This window comes from Theileria equi, chromosome 1 (assembly GCF_000342415.1).
Source record: "Theileria equi strain WA chromosome 1, complete sequence".
In the NCBI taxonomy this organism is placed as follows: domain Eukaryota; phylum Apicomplexa; class Aconoidasida; order Piroplasmida; family Theileriidae; genus Theileria; species Theileria equi.
Window position 1 is genome coordinate 3,362,034 of NC_021366.1, and position 16,752 is coordinate 3,378,785.

At 39.5% G+C, this 16,752-nt stretch overlaps 7 protein-coding genes across 7 annotated transcripts, besides 1 other annotated feature; 5 read left to right on the forward strand and 2 right to left on the reverse strand.

Annotated features, from left to right (window-relative positions):
• Positions 1-1,003: 1,003 nt before the first annotated feature.
• BEWA_033030 (hypothetical protein) lies at positions 1,004-2,632 on the forward strand (the record flags this gene model as incomplete). Its single annotated transcript, XM_004830059.1, has 1 exon — positions 1,004-2,632. The coding sequence occupies one exon, from the start codon at positions 1,004-1,006 to the stop codon at positions 2,630-2,632; it is 1,629 nt and encodes a 542-aa protein (XP_004830116.1).
• Positions 2,633-2,820: 188 nt separating this feature from the next.
• BEWA_033040 (hypothetical protein) lies at positions 2,821-3,955 on the reverse strand (the record flags this gene model as incomplete). Its single annotated transcript, XM_004830060.1, has 2 exons — positions 3,164-3,955; positions 2,821-3,061 (listed from the first exon to the last, which is right to left on the reverse strand). Exons 1-2 carry the CDS (start codon positions 3,646-3,648, stop codon positions 2,821-2,823), a joined length of 726 nt encoding a protein of 241 aa, XP_004830117.1. The 5' UTR covers positions 3,649-3,955.
• Positions 3,956-5,122: 1,167 nt separating this feature from the next.
• BEWA_033050 (hypothetical protein) lies at positions 5,123-6,100 on the reverse strand (the record flags this gene model as incomplete). Its single annotated transcript, XM_004830061.1, has 1 exon — positions 5,123-6,100. The coding sequence occupies one exon, from the start codon at positions 6,098-6,100 to the stop codon at positions 5,123-5,125; it is 978 nt and encodes a 325-aa protein (XP_004830118.1).
• Positions 6,101-6,482: 382 nt separating this feature from the next.
• On the forward strand, positions 6,483-7,615 carry BEWA_033060 (hypothetical protein; the record flags this gene model as incomplete). Its single annotated transcript, XM_004830062.1, has 2 exons — positions 6,483-7,272; positions 7,375-7,615. Exons 1-2 carry the CDS (start codon positions 6,788-6,790, stop codon positions 7,613-7,615), a joined length of 726 nt encoding a protein of 241 aa, XP_004830119.1. The 5' UTR covers positions 6,483-6,787.
• A 2,081-nt stretch (positions 7,616-9,696) lies between these two features.
• On the forward strand, positions 9,697-11,100 carry BEWA_033070 (hypothetical protein; the record flags this gene model as incomplete). The annotated part of the gene is made up of 1 exon (XM_004830063.1): positions 9,697-11,100. One exon carries the CDS (start codon positions 9,697-9,699, stop codon positions 11,098-11,100), a length of 1,404 nt encoding a protein of 467 aa, XP_004830120.1.
• A 1,081-nt stretch (positions 11,101-12,181) lies between these two features.
• Positions 12,182-13,757, forward strand: BEWA_033080 (hypothetical protein; the record flags this gene model as incomplete). The annotated part of the gene is made up of 5 exons (XM_004830064.1): positions 12,182-12,931; positions 12,965-13,160; positions 13,194-13,396; positions 13,431-13,656; positions 13,690-13,757. 5 exons carry the CDS (start codon positions 12,182-12,184, stop codon positions 13,755-13,757), a joined length of 1,443 nt encoding a protein of 480 aa, XP_004830121.1.
• An 85-nt stretch (positions 13,758-13,842) lies between these two features.
• Positions 13,843-13,884: a microsatellite.
• Positions 13,885-14,458: 574 nt separating this feature from the next.
• On the forward strand, positions 14,459-16,749 carry BEWA_033090 (prolyl-tRNA synthetase, putative; the record flags this gene model as incomplete). The annotated part of the gene is made up of 7 exons (XM_004830065.1): positions 14,459-14,524; positions 14,561-14,698; positions 14,739-14,878; positions 14,918-15,218; positions 15,254-15,373; positions 15,408-16,580; positions 16,615-16,749. The coding sequence occupies 7 exons, from the start codon at positions 14,459-14,461 to the stop codon at positions 16,747-16,749; spliced, it is 2,073 nt and encodes a 690-aa protein (XP_004830122.1).
• Between the last annotated feature and the right edge of the window lie 3 nt (positions 16,750-16,752).

The following is a 16,752-nucleotide window of genomic DNA, read 5'->3' on the forward strand; positions in this document are numbered from 1 at the left end:
TGACAAGGCCATGGGATCGAATATATACTTGGTACCTTGCTTTGATCTACAATAGCATACTATACGATAATTGTTACCATCTCATTGGTTCATGGTTATGTATGTTTAGGTTGTTATTTGGATTTTGTTCCGTTTTCCTTGTACTAGGCGATTCTCATTCATGACACTATGGGATAGTTCCCTCTTTTAAAGCACAAACATGCATATGCTTTGCCAGATTTATTGCATAAAAATGGCTTGTAGAGCTGGACAAAATCTAAATAGACCCAGAAGCACAGCACTTCTCTTGTAAAGTTTGAAAGGAGAAATTGTGACATTAACAAATTTTTTGTCAAAGCTATTCTACTAGTATTATACTCTCTACGCAATCTACTTAATTATACATTACATGCACTAATATATTGTGTAGCCACCGTTTTTCCAAATCTATGACTAGACATATAGACACTTTCCTTGGACCATTATTTTCGCTATCAGGATTCTAATTTATCAAATTACCACAAATTAGACAATCTAAATGATGTTTGTGACTTGTAAAAATCATATGGAAGGGCAATACCCAACTCCATACCTCGTTCAAAATCCTGCATGCCACATTTATCATTCACACATTAGACACACATTTCATGCTATACAGAGAAGATCATTTTTTAGTAACATTAAATGCAACGTGTATGCTATTTTACAGCCCTTTATACCTTCAAATCCCCGTCAAACCACGTGAAATACGACAAAGAGGTGTCCATATCATGGGGTCTTTTTATTTAATTTGCAAATGAACGTCAAGTTTAATAGCGAGAAACCTCCCGTAAATCTGATCTTAAAGTATAGCATAAACTGTAACATATTGTATGCATAATTTCTGTTATTTGGATTCGAAGGAATTCGAATAGAGAAAAACAGACTCTTGATGAATGCACAAAATTAAAGCAAAGTCATCTGCATTTAATCAGCTAGAACAGATATCTCTACTTTATCCCAGTTAAACAAGAGAGATTTAAGAATGTCTACCGGCAAAATTACCATAGATATTGGAAAAAAGTTTAAATCATCCTACAATGAACCGGCTATACCGTGTTATTACAAAGATGGACAATCTAGAAACATTGGAAAGACGGAACACATAGCAGGTGGTTATAAAGATTATACTCTATCTCTTAAAGATTTAAGTAATGAAAAAACTCAAATTGATATAGAGCGTAATGGAACCAAACAAAATTTTTCCACAATTTTTAGCACATGCGAGAAAATAACCGTTTCCTACCTTCTTGAAGATGAAACAAACGCAGTACCACTTCTTGTACAACTTTGTAAATCCAATGGTATTACGGAAATATACGTACCTAACGGTCAAAATAGCTGGAGAAAACATATAACTTCGACAGGAAACGATATTCCCAAGAATTTATCCTCAGTAATTCACAGCCTTCTTACTTGTCCTGTAGTGATTTTTTTGGATACTAATAAGGACTATTATATCACTGGGTTTCCATCCAATTCCTTGAATCTCCCACGAATTAATATCACAGATGATAGCTCCAGATCCTACAATTGCTATTACAAAAGGTTCAAACACAGCTATTACGGAGGACAAAAAATTAGAGTTGTATCAATCAGACACAATAATAGCCCTATAGAATTCGATAAAGGTGTCCTCGAGAACGAATACGTACATGTGATTGTTTCCTATTGGACAGGAGATAGAACATATAAGAATCCGCTAATTTTGGAATTAGGCATAATGCACACTTCTGGACATAAATCAAACGTTTACTATGCACCTATAGGGGATCATTGGAGGGATAGTGGATATTTACACCATAGACTTATGGATGAGCAAAGTCGTCAGAACTGCAATCAGAATAATGCGCATGTAATTGACACTTCTAAAAAGGTTTCAACCATATACTCATGTCTTTCTTGTAGAGTTTGTAACATACATACTACGTATATAAATGAAACTAACTACCAATATGGATCTGTTACCCATGAAATGAAGGAAGGAAACGACCATAATAAGCACCTGGATCGTAAGGGTGTGATTGATTACAATAATTACGTTGGTAGTTTTCAGAACCGAGACCATATACAACTTGGACTATTCGTAACTGACAAGACTTCAAAGGTTACCACTTACTGGTATAAGGACGATAGCTATCCTTCACTCATTTACATCCACTCACCCATCGACAAGTGGTACAGGATTACAAAAGACTACACAAGTTTGTGGCACAGAGTAACTAGCACTCTGAACAAAGATGATAAAAAAGCCATCTACGAAAAACTTGTGAGTATATCTAAGGGAGAAGACGAACAACCAATTACTGAAGAAGAGAAAGAAATTCTAGATGAATTAGAGCGTGATGAAGAAAGTACTGAGGAATCTGAAGATGAATATACACACGAAGATAAACATAACACCTACGACGATACAGCGAGAAAAGAAAAGGATAAACCCAAAAGGAAACCAAAAAAGTCATACTCTTACAGTGGCATTTCTACAGTGGGCATAGTTGCTGGAGTAGTTGTGGCAGGACTTTGCATAGGAATGATAGGAAGGATGGTATGGAATAGATATAGTCCTAGAATGTACCACGTATTCCACAATGTAGTCCTACCTTCATACCTTTGAAGTAATGAAAGAGTATATCCCAGTCTTGTATTTTACTAAAATTTGTTTTGAGATTTCTGTTTAATTTTTATAAGTCTAGTGCCAAATTATCCATAAAGATGTGGACGATGGTATTTTGCAGACACCACAAATAGCAACAAATTACCTACCCCGTACGTACCGGATTGTTATATGTGCGTTATTAATTCCTACACCCTTGTAGACACTACAGTTTCCTGTAGGTTTGGGGAATAATCAGAACAGGCCTTTATAAATAAGATTTTTCGATTGTATTTCGACCTGACCTTGATTTCTTGACCATTTGAGTTTATCCTCTTACTGAGGATTCCAGTAAGTCTCTTTGGGAGATCTACTGGTTCTTCAACGATTACTATAAGCGCCATAGTTTTATTACCGCCTTGCTTTTTAAAAGTTATGTTTATCCCCCGTCTACACTGGGTAGTTTTACAAGTCGCCACCTGTTTATATAAGAAGAAGTTTTTTCGATTAAATTCAGGTCCACATTGCAATTCGTCCAGGGTTAACGCTAACCTTACGTCAGCTAGATTATAATAAAGTCTTCTAGTGCCAAGTATGTCATTGTTGAACTCTTTGTCGTCAGTTTGGAATGATGCACAGTAGGTTGTACCAGTTTGTTTAACGATTAGTTTGGGTCTTATTCTTCCACTATCATCATGTTTTTGTTGCTTTTTAAGAGGCAATATGTTTCCCTGTTTACTCTCTGTATGATCGCAAGCTCGTACCCATTTAGAAAAGATTTTTTGATTAGATTCAGGTAGGCATTGCCCTTCAACGAGGGATAACGTAGACCTGTTGTCAGCTACATCACTTGTTGATATTAATGTTGGATTTGTGACACCTTTTATCGTTTCAGCTCGTGAAGTTGAGATTTCACTCGCTGCAGTTTGCATTCCGACGTTGTCGTCCCCTATTGTTTTATTCAGGTGTGATGACTTCCTCTGGAGGTTCCCTCGGCTTAACAACGAGCCTACAGAAGACCTTTCCTCGGAAATCATTGTTTACGTTGCCGAATTTTGGATTTTAATGGTTACTTCTCGACCCTCTGGTCGTTTACGTGTCCTGAGTCCTTCTTTGGAGTCAGAATACAATGTTCCTTTTGGAATTAACCATTTATCGATGCCTGTGCCGTTTAACTTTTTGGAATAACCGTGAAAATGGCCATTGCCTTTATCTCTATCGGAATGGACCTCCAATGCCTATTCATCGTAGTTAAAGAGCCTAAGATGGTGTATTTTAGAGAATATATCTCTAAAATAAGAAATATCTAACAATCGATATTTTTCACCAAAAGATTTCGACTCCCACAAATAGTACAATAATGCATGCATACATAATTTCTTAGATAGAACCTTTTAAGTCATACTAAGTAACTTTTTACATTATACTAGTAATTTACATACCAAAGTTTTATCGACATGTGACTATAGCCTTTCTTACTTTAAAATCCTTGACCTTGTGGTGATGTCAATAAAGGGCATATGGACCCTGTGAAGGCAGCTTTACCAGAAACGTACGTTCTCGAGACACTTTCTGTTTATAAACGGGATGATATTGTCAAAGAGGATCAAAACTATGCACTTTAAAAGCAGAATGCGCTGTAGTGATGTGGATGGATAGGTTAGACCCGGTCGAGGTACAAAGATTTAAAGAACAAGAGCCAATCTAATGACCTAATACACCAGTATACAAGCATTATAACCGTGTTTGGAATGCACAAATCTACTTGAAGAGGTAGAACATGGTAACGACAACCTGGACATCTTCCTCCAGGTGGGGAAAAGTATCGGCCCAGGGCTCTCTGTTTTCATGTAAAGAAGGGTTGAATAGAGGATTATTGAGTATATCTTACACCTTTTAATAGCGTTATAGCACTGAGAATAGTGGGCCTGTGGATTGCGAGTCTCAGCTAATGTTTCAGTGTGGAAGAAAGGAAGATGGATCTTTTAACCCAATTTATGACTATATACTCTTATAATGCGATCACTGGTCTCATAGATTTTTAGATATGTCTAGAGTAACACTATCATACGATTGATGTTTCTACTCATCGCGGACGTCCTTGGCTGAATTATGGTATTATAAGCATGTAGTATCTGGATGATTTATTCTTGCAGATTACAAAACCTCTGCAGGAGTCCAAAGAGTGTCTCCTACTCCTCCAAGCAGTACATCTTTCTTCTCGTCGTTACAGGGTATTCATCGGTTATCTGTTTACACGTGAATAATGGATGGTGTATATTGGATTATAGACATGTAACATTCATAATGATGTCTATGCATGTAAGAAAGACTACCATTAATTAAGTATATACACTCTAACAGAGTGTGAACAAGATAGTGAAGTATGGTACTGCATTAGTGAGTCTATCCGTCCTTTAGATGGATGAGTGATCTTTAAATTATCATTATATTGTCAATTAAAGCGTTTTACTGTGATAAACTTGGTCTAGGAGTAGGATTAGGAGACTACTAAATCTGTCTAACCCAAGGGTCTTTTCTTAGGCTCTTACAAAACTTATAGAGTTTCCATACTGCAAGATAGGTCGTAGCAGATGTCAAACCAACTTTAGTGAGACCTCCACAGATGACTGCAAAAATTGTATCTAAATCAGAAAGGCCTAAGGCATCTTTAATTTGAAGAGCAAGAGCTTCAAGATCACTAGTACCCCCAACAGTACCAGGATCTTGTCCTCCAACTTGAGGAAGAGCTTCAGGACCATCTTCTTCCTCTTCCTTGTCTTCGCTATCTATAGCATCTTCAGCCATTTGAGCCACTGGAGTACCTTGTAGGAGAATCTTTGTCTCAGACTCTGTATCAGGAACCTGGTCAGATAAGTCAGCTGCTGGGACTTCCTCACGTTGAACTCCGTTTTGTCCGAGATGTTCTGGATCAAGAGTTCGAACAGCAGTACATTGTTCCAAGCCTTTACATCCAAGATCTTTTAGTTTATCCGCAAGTTCTTTAAAGCCTTCACTATTGCAGCCTGTAGGATTAGTTAACTTATCAGGTGCTTTATCTTTGAGATCCTTTACTTCTGTCCACTCTTCATTGTCACCAGCAGAGGAGTCACCCTTTCGGTACCATCCTGTAGTAGCTATGCCTCCTTTGAAGTCAACATATATCAGCACCGGATTTCTCTCCAACGAGTAAAATGTATAAACTGTAACTTTCGCCGACTCTTTAGTAGGCAATTTAAGGCTATCAATATTTATTCTCTTCCTGGGAGTTCTAATGCCATAATACTTAATAGCAGCAAGCCTCACTCTACTACCAGAATTAACGGTGTGTTGGAAGAATGAAGTAGAACCTGTATTGTGGGATGTGCAAGAAACTTCTTGTTTACTTACGGAGATCCTCTTTCCACCATTATAACTATGATAACTACAACAGTACTTTTTGTCATCATTGTTGGCATTATGCTTAGAATTATGAAAGGTTAGATTCATGGTAGCTGCATTGTTGAATCTGCAGTTAATGTAGTCAAGTTCCTCCTCAAGAAGTTTAGGCTGGAGTTGATTAGATGTAGAAGGATCTGAGAATACAATAAATGGATACCACTTAGGACTACCATTATACTTATAATACCTAGTTCCACCTGATCCACTATATACTACTTCAACCAGTAAAGCCTTAGCAACAAATTACCTACCCCGTACGTACCGGATTGTTATATGTGCGTGATTAGTTCCTACACCCTTGTAGACACTACAGTTTCCTGTAGGTTTGGGGAATAATCAGAACAGGCCTTTATAAATAAGATTTTTCGATTGTATTTCGACCTGACCTTGATTTCTTGACCATTTGAGTTTATCCTCTTACTGAGGATTAAGTCGAAATCTTTTGGTGAAAAATATCGATTGTTAGATATTTCTTATTTTAGAGATATATTCTCTAAAACTTACCATCTTAGGCTCTTTAACTACGATGAATAAGCATTGGAAGTCCATTCCGATAGAGATAACGGCAATGGCCATTTTCACGGTTATTCCAAAAAGTTAAACGGCACAGGCATCGATAAATGGTTAATTCCAAAAGGAACATTGTATTCTGACTCCAAAGAAGGACTCAGGACACGTAAACGACCAGAGGGTCGGGGAGTAACCATTAAAATCCAAAATTCGGCAACGTAAACAATGATTTCCGAGGAAAGGTCTCCTTTAGGCTCGTTGTTAAGCCGAGGGAACCTCCAGAGGAAGTCATCACACCTGAATAAAACAATAGGGGACGACAACGTCGGAATGCAAACTGCAGCGAGTGAAATCTCAACTTCACGAGCTGAAACGATAAAAGGTGTCACAAATCCAACATTAATATCAACAAGTGATGTAGCTGACAACAGGTCTACGTTATCCCTCGTTGAAGGGCAATGCCTACCTGAATCTAATCAAAAAATTTTTTCTAAATGGGTACGAGCTTGCGATCATACAGAGAGTAAACAGGGAGACATATTGCCTCTTAAAAAGCAACAAAAACATGATGATAATGGAAGAATAGGACCCAAACTAATCGTTAAACAAACTGGTACAACCTACCGTGCATCATTCCAAACTGACGACAAAGAGTTCAACAATGACATACTTGGCACTAGAAGACTTTATTATAATCTAGCTGACGTAAGGTTAGCGTTAACCCTGGACGAATTGCAATGTGGACCTGAATTTAATCGAAAAAACTTCTTCTTATATAAACAGGTGGCGACTTGTAAAACTACCCAGTGTAGACGGGGGATAAACATAACTTTTAAAAAGCAAGGCGGTAATAAAACTATGGCGCTTATAGTAATCGTTGAAGAACCAGTAGATCTCCCAAAGAGACTTACTGGAATCCTCAGTAAGAGGATAAACTCAAATGGTCAAGAAATCAAGGTCAGGTCGAAATACAATCGAAAAATCTTATTTATAAAGGCCTGTTCTGATTATTCCCCAAACCTACAGGAAACTGTAGTGTCTACAAGGGTGTAGGAACTAATCACGCACATATAACAATCCGGTACGTACGGGGTAGGTAATTTGTTGCTGAGGATTCCAGCGAATCTCCCAAAGATGTCTTCCAGTTTTTCTTCTGGAGCTCTTTCTTCAACGATTACTATAAGCGCCATAGTTTTATTACCGCCTTGCTTTTTAAAAGTTATGTTTATCCCCCGTCTACACTGGGTAGTTTTACAAGTCGCCACCTGTTTATATAAGAAGAAGTTTTTTCGATTAAATTCAGGTCCACATTGCAATTCGTCCAGGGTTAACGCTAACCTTACGTCAGCTAGATTATAATAAAGTCTTCTAGTGCCAAGTATGTCATTGTTGAACTCTTTGTCGTCAGTTTGGAATGATGCACAGTAGGTTGTACCAGTTTGTTTAACGATTAGTTTGGGTCTTATTCTTCCACTATCATCATGTTTTTGTTGCTTTTTAAGAGGCAATATGTTTCCCTGTTTACTCTCTGTATGATCGCAAGCTCGTACCCATTTAGAAAAGATTTTTTGATTAGATTCAGGTAGGCATTGCCGTTATCTCTATCGGAATGGACTTCCAATGCTTATTCATCGTAGTTAAAGAGCATAAGATGATGTATTTTAGAGAATATATCTCTAAAATAAGAAATATCTAACAATCGATATTTTCACCAAAAGATTTCGACTTAAGCCTTAGTAAGATTATGCTTCCAATAATAAGAAGAAACGGAGATGACCTGGTTTCCACTAGCTCCGCTCACAGTTTTTTTCTGATCATCTTTAACTGCTATTAGTGTGAATGGTGTTCCATTATCCTTATGAGTATACTTGAGGAAGTCAGATCCAGTAGGGTAAGTGGTTTTTGTGACCTTAATGTATCTACCGGTAGAACCATATCCATTATAAGTAGTAAGTTCAGGAGGATCTTTCTTTGGCTTTGCGCTAAGATTAATGATTACTCCAACATTCACCATCCATTATTATATCAGACTTTATGACTAGTATCCAAGTGCGGTCACATACTCCAGTTTACTGCTAATATATGACCATAAAGAATGGACTAATCTCCATTAAACCATACCTCTAGATGCTTGTTCAACCGTAAAACGACTGTCTTCATCTTGTAAACTCTTCATCTGTCAACACGAGAGCAATAATGTGCTTGTATTATATACGGCTAAAGCACACAGTGTGTGACAGGGAAGGCAGAACAAGGAGGCAAAGACTACAAGTCTTGACAAGTTATGAAAAAAGTAAAACACAAGATATCTTTGATCCTCTAATGATGAAAAAGCATGATGGGAATGGAATTCAGGAATGAGAGATAGATGGGGTGAATAACAGATTATACAGGCATTTATTCTTCCTTCTCATCAGATACTACCTCGAGACTTTCATAAGGATAGGCTAGTAGTCACAATAATGTTCCATTGTTAGATGAACATCCAGATTTATAAGCATGACTTGTGGAGAAATAGGCTGGGGAGATACCTCATACTCTCCCGAGTAGTAAAACATTCTTCCTTATCTTCGGTATTTAAGCTAGTGCTTCACAGGGTATCTATACATAATTACCGTCTTTCTAGTATCTAAAGCCTCCTCTCTATGCAAAGGTGTTTTCGGTAGACTGGTGAACAAGTCAAGGAAGAAGTACTCATTATCCTCTCTATGGAGCCTTCATTTCAGTAATCAAGTCCTCAAAGTTCCTCCCGTAGTAGTCCCATGGTCATCAACAACCATCTTAACAACAGTGTCTGATTTCCAGAATCCTCCCTAATTGAACATGCATTATTCTCTGTAGAGTCCCTGGAATGATACTCCTTTACAACATCTAGTTGGACTATCCATTGTTTAGACCTATAGTCTTTTGTCACACCTATTGCGTATTGTTTGTTGTCTCTTCCCTACATAGTTATCATTCATCCTTGTATACTGATCATTCATTCATCCATACTGATCCTTCTGTTCACACCAGTTGAGACATTAATGGAGTATTACCATGGGTGAATAGTGAGGATTATGAAAGGATGATTGGAGGATAGAATGAAGCCAGTGGAGGGACTGCTGTAGTATACTGGTGAGTGAAGATGGAGGATGACTAATGAGGGTGTTACTATTGACATTAGTTATTATCCTGGGGGCCAAACAGTCAAACAAGACGGTGGAGGATACTATTATGAGAGCACTGGTGGAACGGTTCTTCTAACGGATGAGTGGTATCCTGATCCAGAAGGGACTTACAGGAAGTTTACTCATACTCCAGAGAATGGTAAAATAGGGAATATTATGCACAATAAAAACTCTCTTTCTGGATTTGGTAGCTTTGCTGATAAGAAGAGTGTTTCAGTCTACTATTGGTCATTAGATAATACTTGTAGTAAGCCACTACTCATACAACTTGGTAGCGGAAATACGTATTATATCACTGAAGGTGGTGATGGTTGGAAGAATCAGAGTGATATAAACGACACTAATCTCAGGAAGAAACTTAACAAACAAAACTGTCAAAGGAACCAGGCACATGTTATAGATCTCTCCAACAAGAGTAATGGTAACTATACTTGTCTCAGTTGTCAAAAACAAATCCAAGTATACAGCAATTCCTACGGAGGTACCACATACTATACTAGTCGTTCTAGTTATAGACTCTCAGTAAATAGTTTCAGGGATAAGGATGTTAATAGTTGGCAACTCGGACTTCCATCTCTAAACGGTGCCAGCGGTGTAAATGTCTACTGGAACGGGTCTGGTAGAAATCCCCTCATTGTCTATCAACAAGTTGGAAATCAGAGATACTTCAGAAAAAACGCTGGCAATGGAACTTCCTGGATTGAAGTCTCTAATGCTGGTTCTCTTCCTAATGGACAAACTCCTACTATTACTACTCTAGATTTCTCTTCATCGTCTGGTATAACATACGATGGTGGAAGTAGCAGTATAAGTATAACTGTGCTAAGAAGTCACATAGGTGAGGGTTATTACGGATACCAGTATTCTCTGAGAGGTGCACCATTTATGATCAGTGGAGTTAAGCATAATAGTACTCCTCTTACCGGTATATCCTTTCAAGATGCTCTAACTAGTGTCTCTGGATATTACTACGGAGGAAATAATCCTACAGATCAGTCTAACATTCTTCTGATTGAAGTGGTTGCTAGTGGGAACTCCAAATATTCATACTTTTACAGACGAACTAAGGATGCAGACAAATGGGCAGAATATTCTATATCTGGAGGAGGAACTACTAGACTACAGGGGAAAGGTCTCACCCAAAAGCTTGATGAGCTCAAGGAGTTGAAGGTAACACTAGAGAAGCTGGATAAACTTACTGAGTTAGAGGCTGAGCTTAGTCAGTTAAAGGAAAAGCTTAATGAGTCGCATAATACAGGTACTGTAGCTGGGTCATCTGTTGGAACTGGACTAGGCGGAGCAGGGCTTGGCGCTCTTGCCGTATGGAAGGGACCCGCTTTAATTGCACGACTAATCACCCGTCTGTAAAATAGACTACTTACCTGCCAATAGGCAGTACTATGACCATTAGACTTCCCTCTAGACTCCTCTCTTGTTGGTATACTGGAATGTTAGAGAGTCTCTCACTTTAACTCTTGGTATACCACATTACTCGTTTTACTATGAAGGTACATGTTTTGAGAGTACTCCCGTCACTTGCTTGTTCTTTCTATTCATATTGGTGAGTGTCTTAATAGCGACCAAAGGCCTTAGCCGGAGGGAGTCTCTAGAAGGAAGCCTATGGCATATTCCAGAGTCTTGTACTACTTCATCTTCTAAGTATGGAACATAAAAGTCCCATTATGCCCACAAAACTCCATTCATCGGGACAGATTGGCCCATTTTCAACTACCAGGACAGATGAGGAACAAACAACTCCAGGGATAAACAGTCTGACTGGAGACCTGAACGCATAAAATCAAGAGTCTACAAGGACTACCGACCCAGAGACGCCAATTATACGTCCAGATACACCGCTAACCAGAATTCCACAAAGTAAAAGAGGACCAAAGACGAGCTCCAGAGAGCGGAGCGCTAAAGAGAAGATTTTCGCGCGCACATCTCACGTTTATGCAAATCATTGACACTAATAGACAGACAGAATCGTAACTCGGGACAATTATCGACACTTGCGCATGGACGCCAGGAACCAACGCTCGTGAACGTCCCTAATCTCCAACAGCGGAGCTCCTCTTGGCCCAGTAAGCCCGTGAAGCGACAAAATAGACATAAACCATCCACAATCTCACGTGTGCACTCTTTATTCCAACTAGCGAGTCCATAAAACGAGAGTCCCGGGTTAGCCCCTGGAGTGCACGGGTCTAAACCACTAAACTCCCGGTTCGTTGAGATCAACGCCACTGCAAAGTTCAAGTTTTGTCTTTGGCTACATGTTTGTCGTTTCTGAGCGTTTGATGTCATTTCCTTGTCCCATAGACGTCATTCTGTTTGCCAAAAGGGCAAATCTCTCAGATTCGACATGATTTAAGCTCTCACTCGAAACACATAGCACATACACCTCTACATCTCCTGGAAATAGGCTGTTTACACTCTTTTGGCGGTACTGAAGATGGAGGCGATTGGGACAGCAAGAGATCGGTCTAGGACCAGGCCGAGCATTTTTCACAAGCAAAGGGTCATATTTCCCATCTTTAACTTGGCTACATTTGTGGAATACTTCAACGTCCAGTTTCTGTTTGCCTCAATGAGAGGTTTGGAGATGTCGTTGGGCTTCTCACCTGAAATGCTCTCGAGGTTCGCCATGGTTGAGGAACTCTCCTTGGTCTCGTTTATACCAGTTTGGGGTATCCTTTCTGATATATACGAGCTCAAGTATCTCTTGGGTTTTGCTCTATTCATGTCTGGCACACTGTCAGTTGTCTTGAGTCTTATTTCAAACTATGGATTTATGTTGTTTATTCGCATTCTCAACGGTGCAACAATGGGAAGTGTAACTCCATCGACACAAAAGTACGTTGTTGGAATGAAGAGCATCGACCTAGGGTTGGCATTTGGTATACTGCATGCAACAATGTGTGCTGCTAGATTGATATGTTCCATTCTTATAACAAAGCTAGCGTCGACTGTATTTTTTGGGATATACGGTTGGAGAATTTGTTCGCTAGTCTTTGGTATTTTTTGCATCATGATATCACCGCTCCTTCTCCTAATGCCAAAGTTTCATAGAGACCTCCCTCCAGATCCAAGTGATACCGAAAAGGTTCCCCTCAAGTTACGCATACAGAAACTGTTGAAATTTTTGTATAACAATTTGCGTGAAGCTTTCAGAACGACAACCTCAAAGATTTTGCTGGTCTTGGTACGTTTTTTTGTCTTCATACATCCCCTTTAGATATTTTTTTCCGATGGCCCGTTTTTGACCTTTTCATTCATCACCCTCTACTTTCAATACGAGGGTCTTTCTGACCTCAGGGCAGGTGTATCTACGGGATTGATAATTATCGGAGGTTTGGTTGGGGGTGTAATTGGGGGTTTTACCTCTGACTACCTTCATAAAAGATCAGAGAAGTATGGAAGGTTGATTTTTGGTACGTGTCTGTTCCACATTTACAAGTGTATAGGAATTGTAGCTACTGCTGTGAGGATGGTCTCTTTGTCTACAGCATTTTACGCCTTTAATAGACACAACGTCTACCAATTCTATCCCATTCTTGCAAAACTTTTGTTTCTCATTGGGGCAAGTTTTGCGACGGTAAGTTGTGTGGACCGTGCTATTTTGGCGGATGTTGTTCACCCAAGATATCAGAGTTCAGCCATTGGATTCGTAAGTTGATCTACTTTGCATGCATACTTTGTAGTGTCGTTGTATTGCCGGAATTGGGAGTAGCATAACGTTTGCCCCTCTACTTGGGATACTAATAGAGAGAGTATATGGATATGTGCCTATAACGATTGACTTGAAATATGTACCGATGGAATTGATTGAAAAAAATGCATACGCCTTGAGAAATTCGATTATGATTGTAAACGTGGGAACAACTTTTATAGTTCTTCTCTTGTACATAGTATTATGTTTTTCATTCGGTAAGTTTAATTCTCTTTGTTAAAGATGCCTAGGTGCCGATGCGGAATGCATTCGTGAAAAGACCCGTTTAAAGGAGCGTGAAGTTAGTATCGACCTCTGATGTAGTGAAAATGCAGTATATTGTCCGCAAGGACAATTTTCATGTACAGATTTAATGTAGTAACCTTTTGTTTTAATTTGTGGATTTTTTTTTCTTCTTCTTCTTCTTCTTCTTCTTCTTCTTCTTCATGTTTGTATATTGTTTTATTTGGTGGATGAATGGAGCGTATGGATGACTTTGGGGCCAAGTTTTAAAAAGCTCAATACTTCTGCATGCAAACGGTTTTCGTCTAGAAACTAATCGGTGACGTTAATTTACCCTATAAACCCTTTGATGATGACCCGTGAATGGTCGAGACTGAGTTTGCAATCTTTATTGAGAGACATTTATTCTTGAGTTTTTGCCCTTTTCATGACAGTTTCGACGGCCAGACAAGATTTCCTTCACATTGGTGACCTGTAAACCTCAGAGGAAGAATAAATGGGATGACTATTGCCGAATTAGCGTCGTACGGATGACGATTGCATTTCATGGATTATGAGAGCCAAGACCCGGAACTCGATATCCCTCTTGTCGACAGCAAATCCCGGGTATTTTGGCCACTAGAAGAAAATTTGGATGTCATGGAAGCACATATAGCGCGACTGGACGGATAAACAACTCGAATGAGAAACGACGGCAGTGTGTATACACCATAGCCCGAGGTGCGCAGAGTTTGGCCGTTCATTCATTATCTTTTCTACCTAAAAGTCGAATTCACAATGTCAGACGCATCAAAGGCCGATAAGTTGTACAAATTCCTGCAGAATCTCGGCCTGCGCTACAGGGTAAGCATTCTTGAGGTTTCCTTGACGCTATTTTAGGTAATAAAGCATCCTAATGTCGTCACAGTAAAGGATATGCTCGAGGAACCGACCCTTGCCGCCGTAAAGGACGATTTTATCAGAAATATCTTCATGCTCGACTCTTCCAAGAGATGCTACTTGATTTCGGCCTTACACGTAAGTTTGGAGCCTAAAAGCACAAAATAGCACTTGACAGGACACTGAAGTCAACTGGAAGGTGTTGAGAAAGCGATTGAACGTGAACAAGTTGCATATGGGCGACGAGAAGGATATGGAGCATATCCTCGGAGTCTCCAGGGGCTCCCTCTCTCCGTTCAGTCTAATGAACGATACAGAGTTTGTTTATTCAATGTACTTGGCATAATGACTGTCTAGGAATAAAGTACGCCTCCTCTTTGATAGCCGGCTCAAGGAGAGGAAGGACATTGTTGCCCATCCATTGCATAATGAGGAGTCTATTGTAATGAGCCTTGAAGATATGACCAAGTTTTTGCGTGAAGTTAACCATGAACCAACGTTCATGCCCATGAACGAGCAGGATGCTGCCGCCCTCGGGGAACCTGTTGCAAAACCAACCGAGGCAAAATCAGCCAAACAAGCCGCAAAATCAAACGATTTGAATATTCTAGGAATCACAGTAAAGAAGGAAGAGAACTTTGCGGAATGGTTTACACAGGTGTGTTTTCTTCATACTTTTTTCATAAGCCTCAGGTAATTGTTCGCGGGGAGATGATCGATTACTACGATATTTCCGGCTGCTATATATTCCTCCCATGGAGTTACTTTATTTGGGAGATTTTCCAGAATTGGTTCAATGGAGAAATTAAAAAGGTGAGTCGTTCTAAATGCACTAATGCATCTTTAGATGGGTGTTGACAACTGCTACTTCCCAATGTTTGTGTCCAAGGATAAGTTGGAAGCTGAAAAAAATCACATTGAAGGGTTTAGCCCAGAGGTTGCCTGGGTGACACGCTATGGCGACTCTGAGTTCCAGGATCCTATCGCAATTAGACCAACCAGTGAGACAATCATGTATCCAGAGTTTTCTCGTTGGATCCGTTCTCACCGTGATTTACCTCTGAAACTTAATCAGTGGAATTCTGTTGTCAGATGGGAGTTTAAACAACCTACTCCTTTCATTCGCAGTCGTGAATTTTTATGGCAAGAGGGCCATACAGCTCACTCCACAGAAGAAGAAGCCCTTGATATGGTTTATGGCGCCTTGGATCTTTATAAAAGGTTTTACGAGGAGTATCTAGCTGTTCCAGTTGTCAAAGGTATGAAGAGTGAATCAGAAAAATTCCCAGGCGGTAAAATGACGACAACTATAGAGACATTTATACCAGCCAATGGAAGAGGTATCCAGGCTGCCACTTCCCATTTACTTGGAACAAACTTTGCAAAACTTTTTGACATTCAGTTTGAAGATCAGAATGGAAATAAGCAGTTGGTTCACCAGACGAGTTGGGGATTTACAACTCGTAGCATTGGCACTATGCTTATGATTCATGGTGACGACAAGGGTGTGGTACTACCACCAAAGGTTGCCAAGTTGCAAGTTATTATCGTACCAATTATTAGCAAGAACGCTAATAAGGATGGAATTATGCAGACAGTAGATTCTGTAGAAGCTAAACTAAAGACGGCGGGTATCCGTATTAGTGTGGATGATAGAACAGGATATACACCTGGGTATAAATTTAATCACTGGGAACTTAGGGGAGTCCCACTACGTCTTGAAATTGGAACAAAGGATGTTGAAAATAACACATGCAGACTTGTTAGAAGGGACACTGGTGAAAAGATTGATGTGAGCCTCGATGGAATAGATGACACCGTATCTGACCTTTTGGATACAGTTCAAAAAACCCTACTATTAAAGGCTACGGAAACATTTAACGCGTCAATAGTCAAGGCGTATACATTTGATGAAGTAATGCCAGCTCTGAATTCTGACAAGTTATTGCTCTTGCCATGGTGTGAGGATTCATCAACGGAGGATGAGATTAAGCTTGAAACTCAGAAATTATCAGCTCAGGTATTTTTATATAGATTTTATACATACATTATAGAACTTGGGTGGGCGTACCGGCGGAATGAAGAGCTTATGCATTCCATTGGAGCAACCTGAAATGCCAGAGGGCACAAAGTGCTTCTGGACTGGTAAGCCAGCAAAGAGATGGTCCTTTTGGGGAAGAAGTTATTAAACA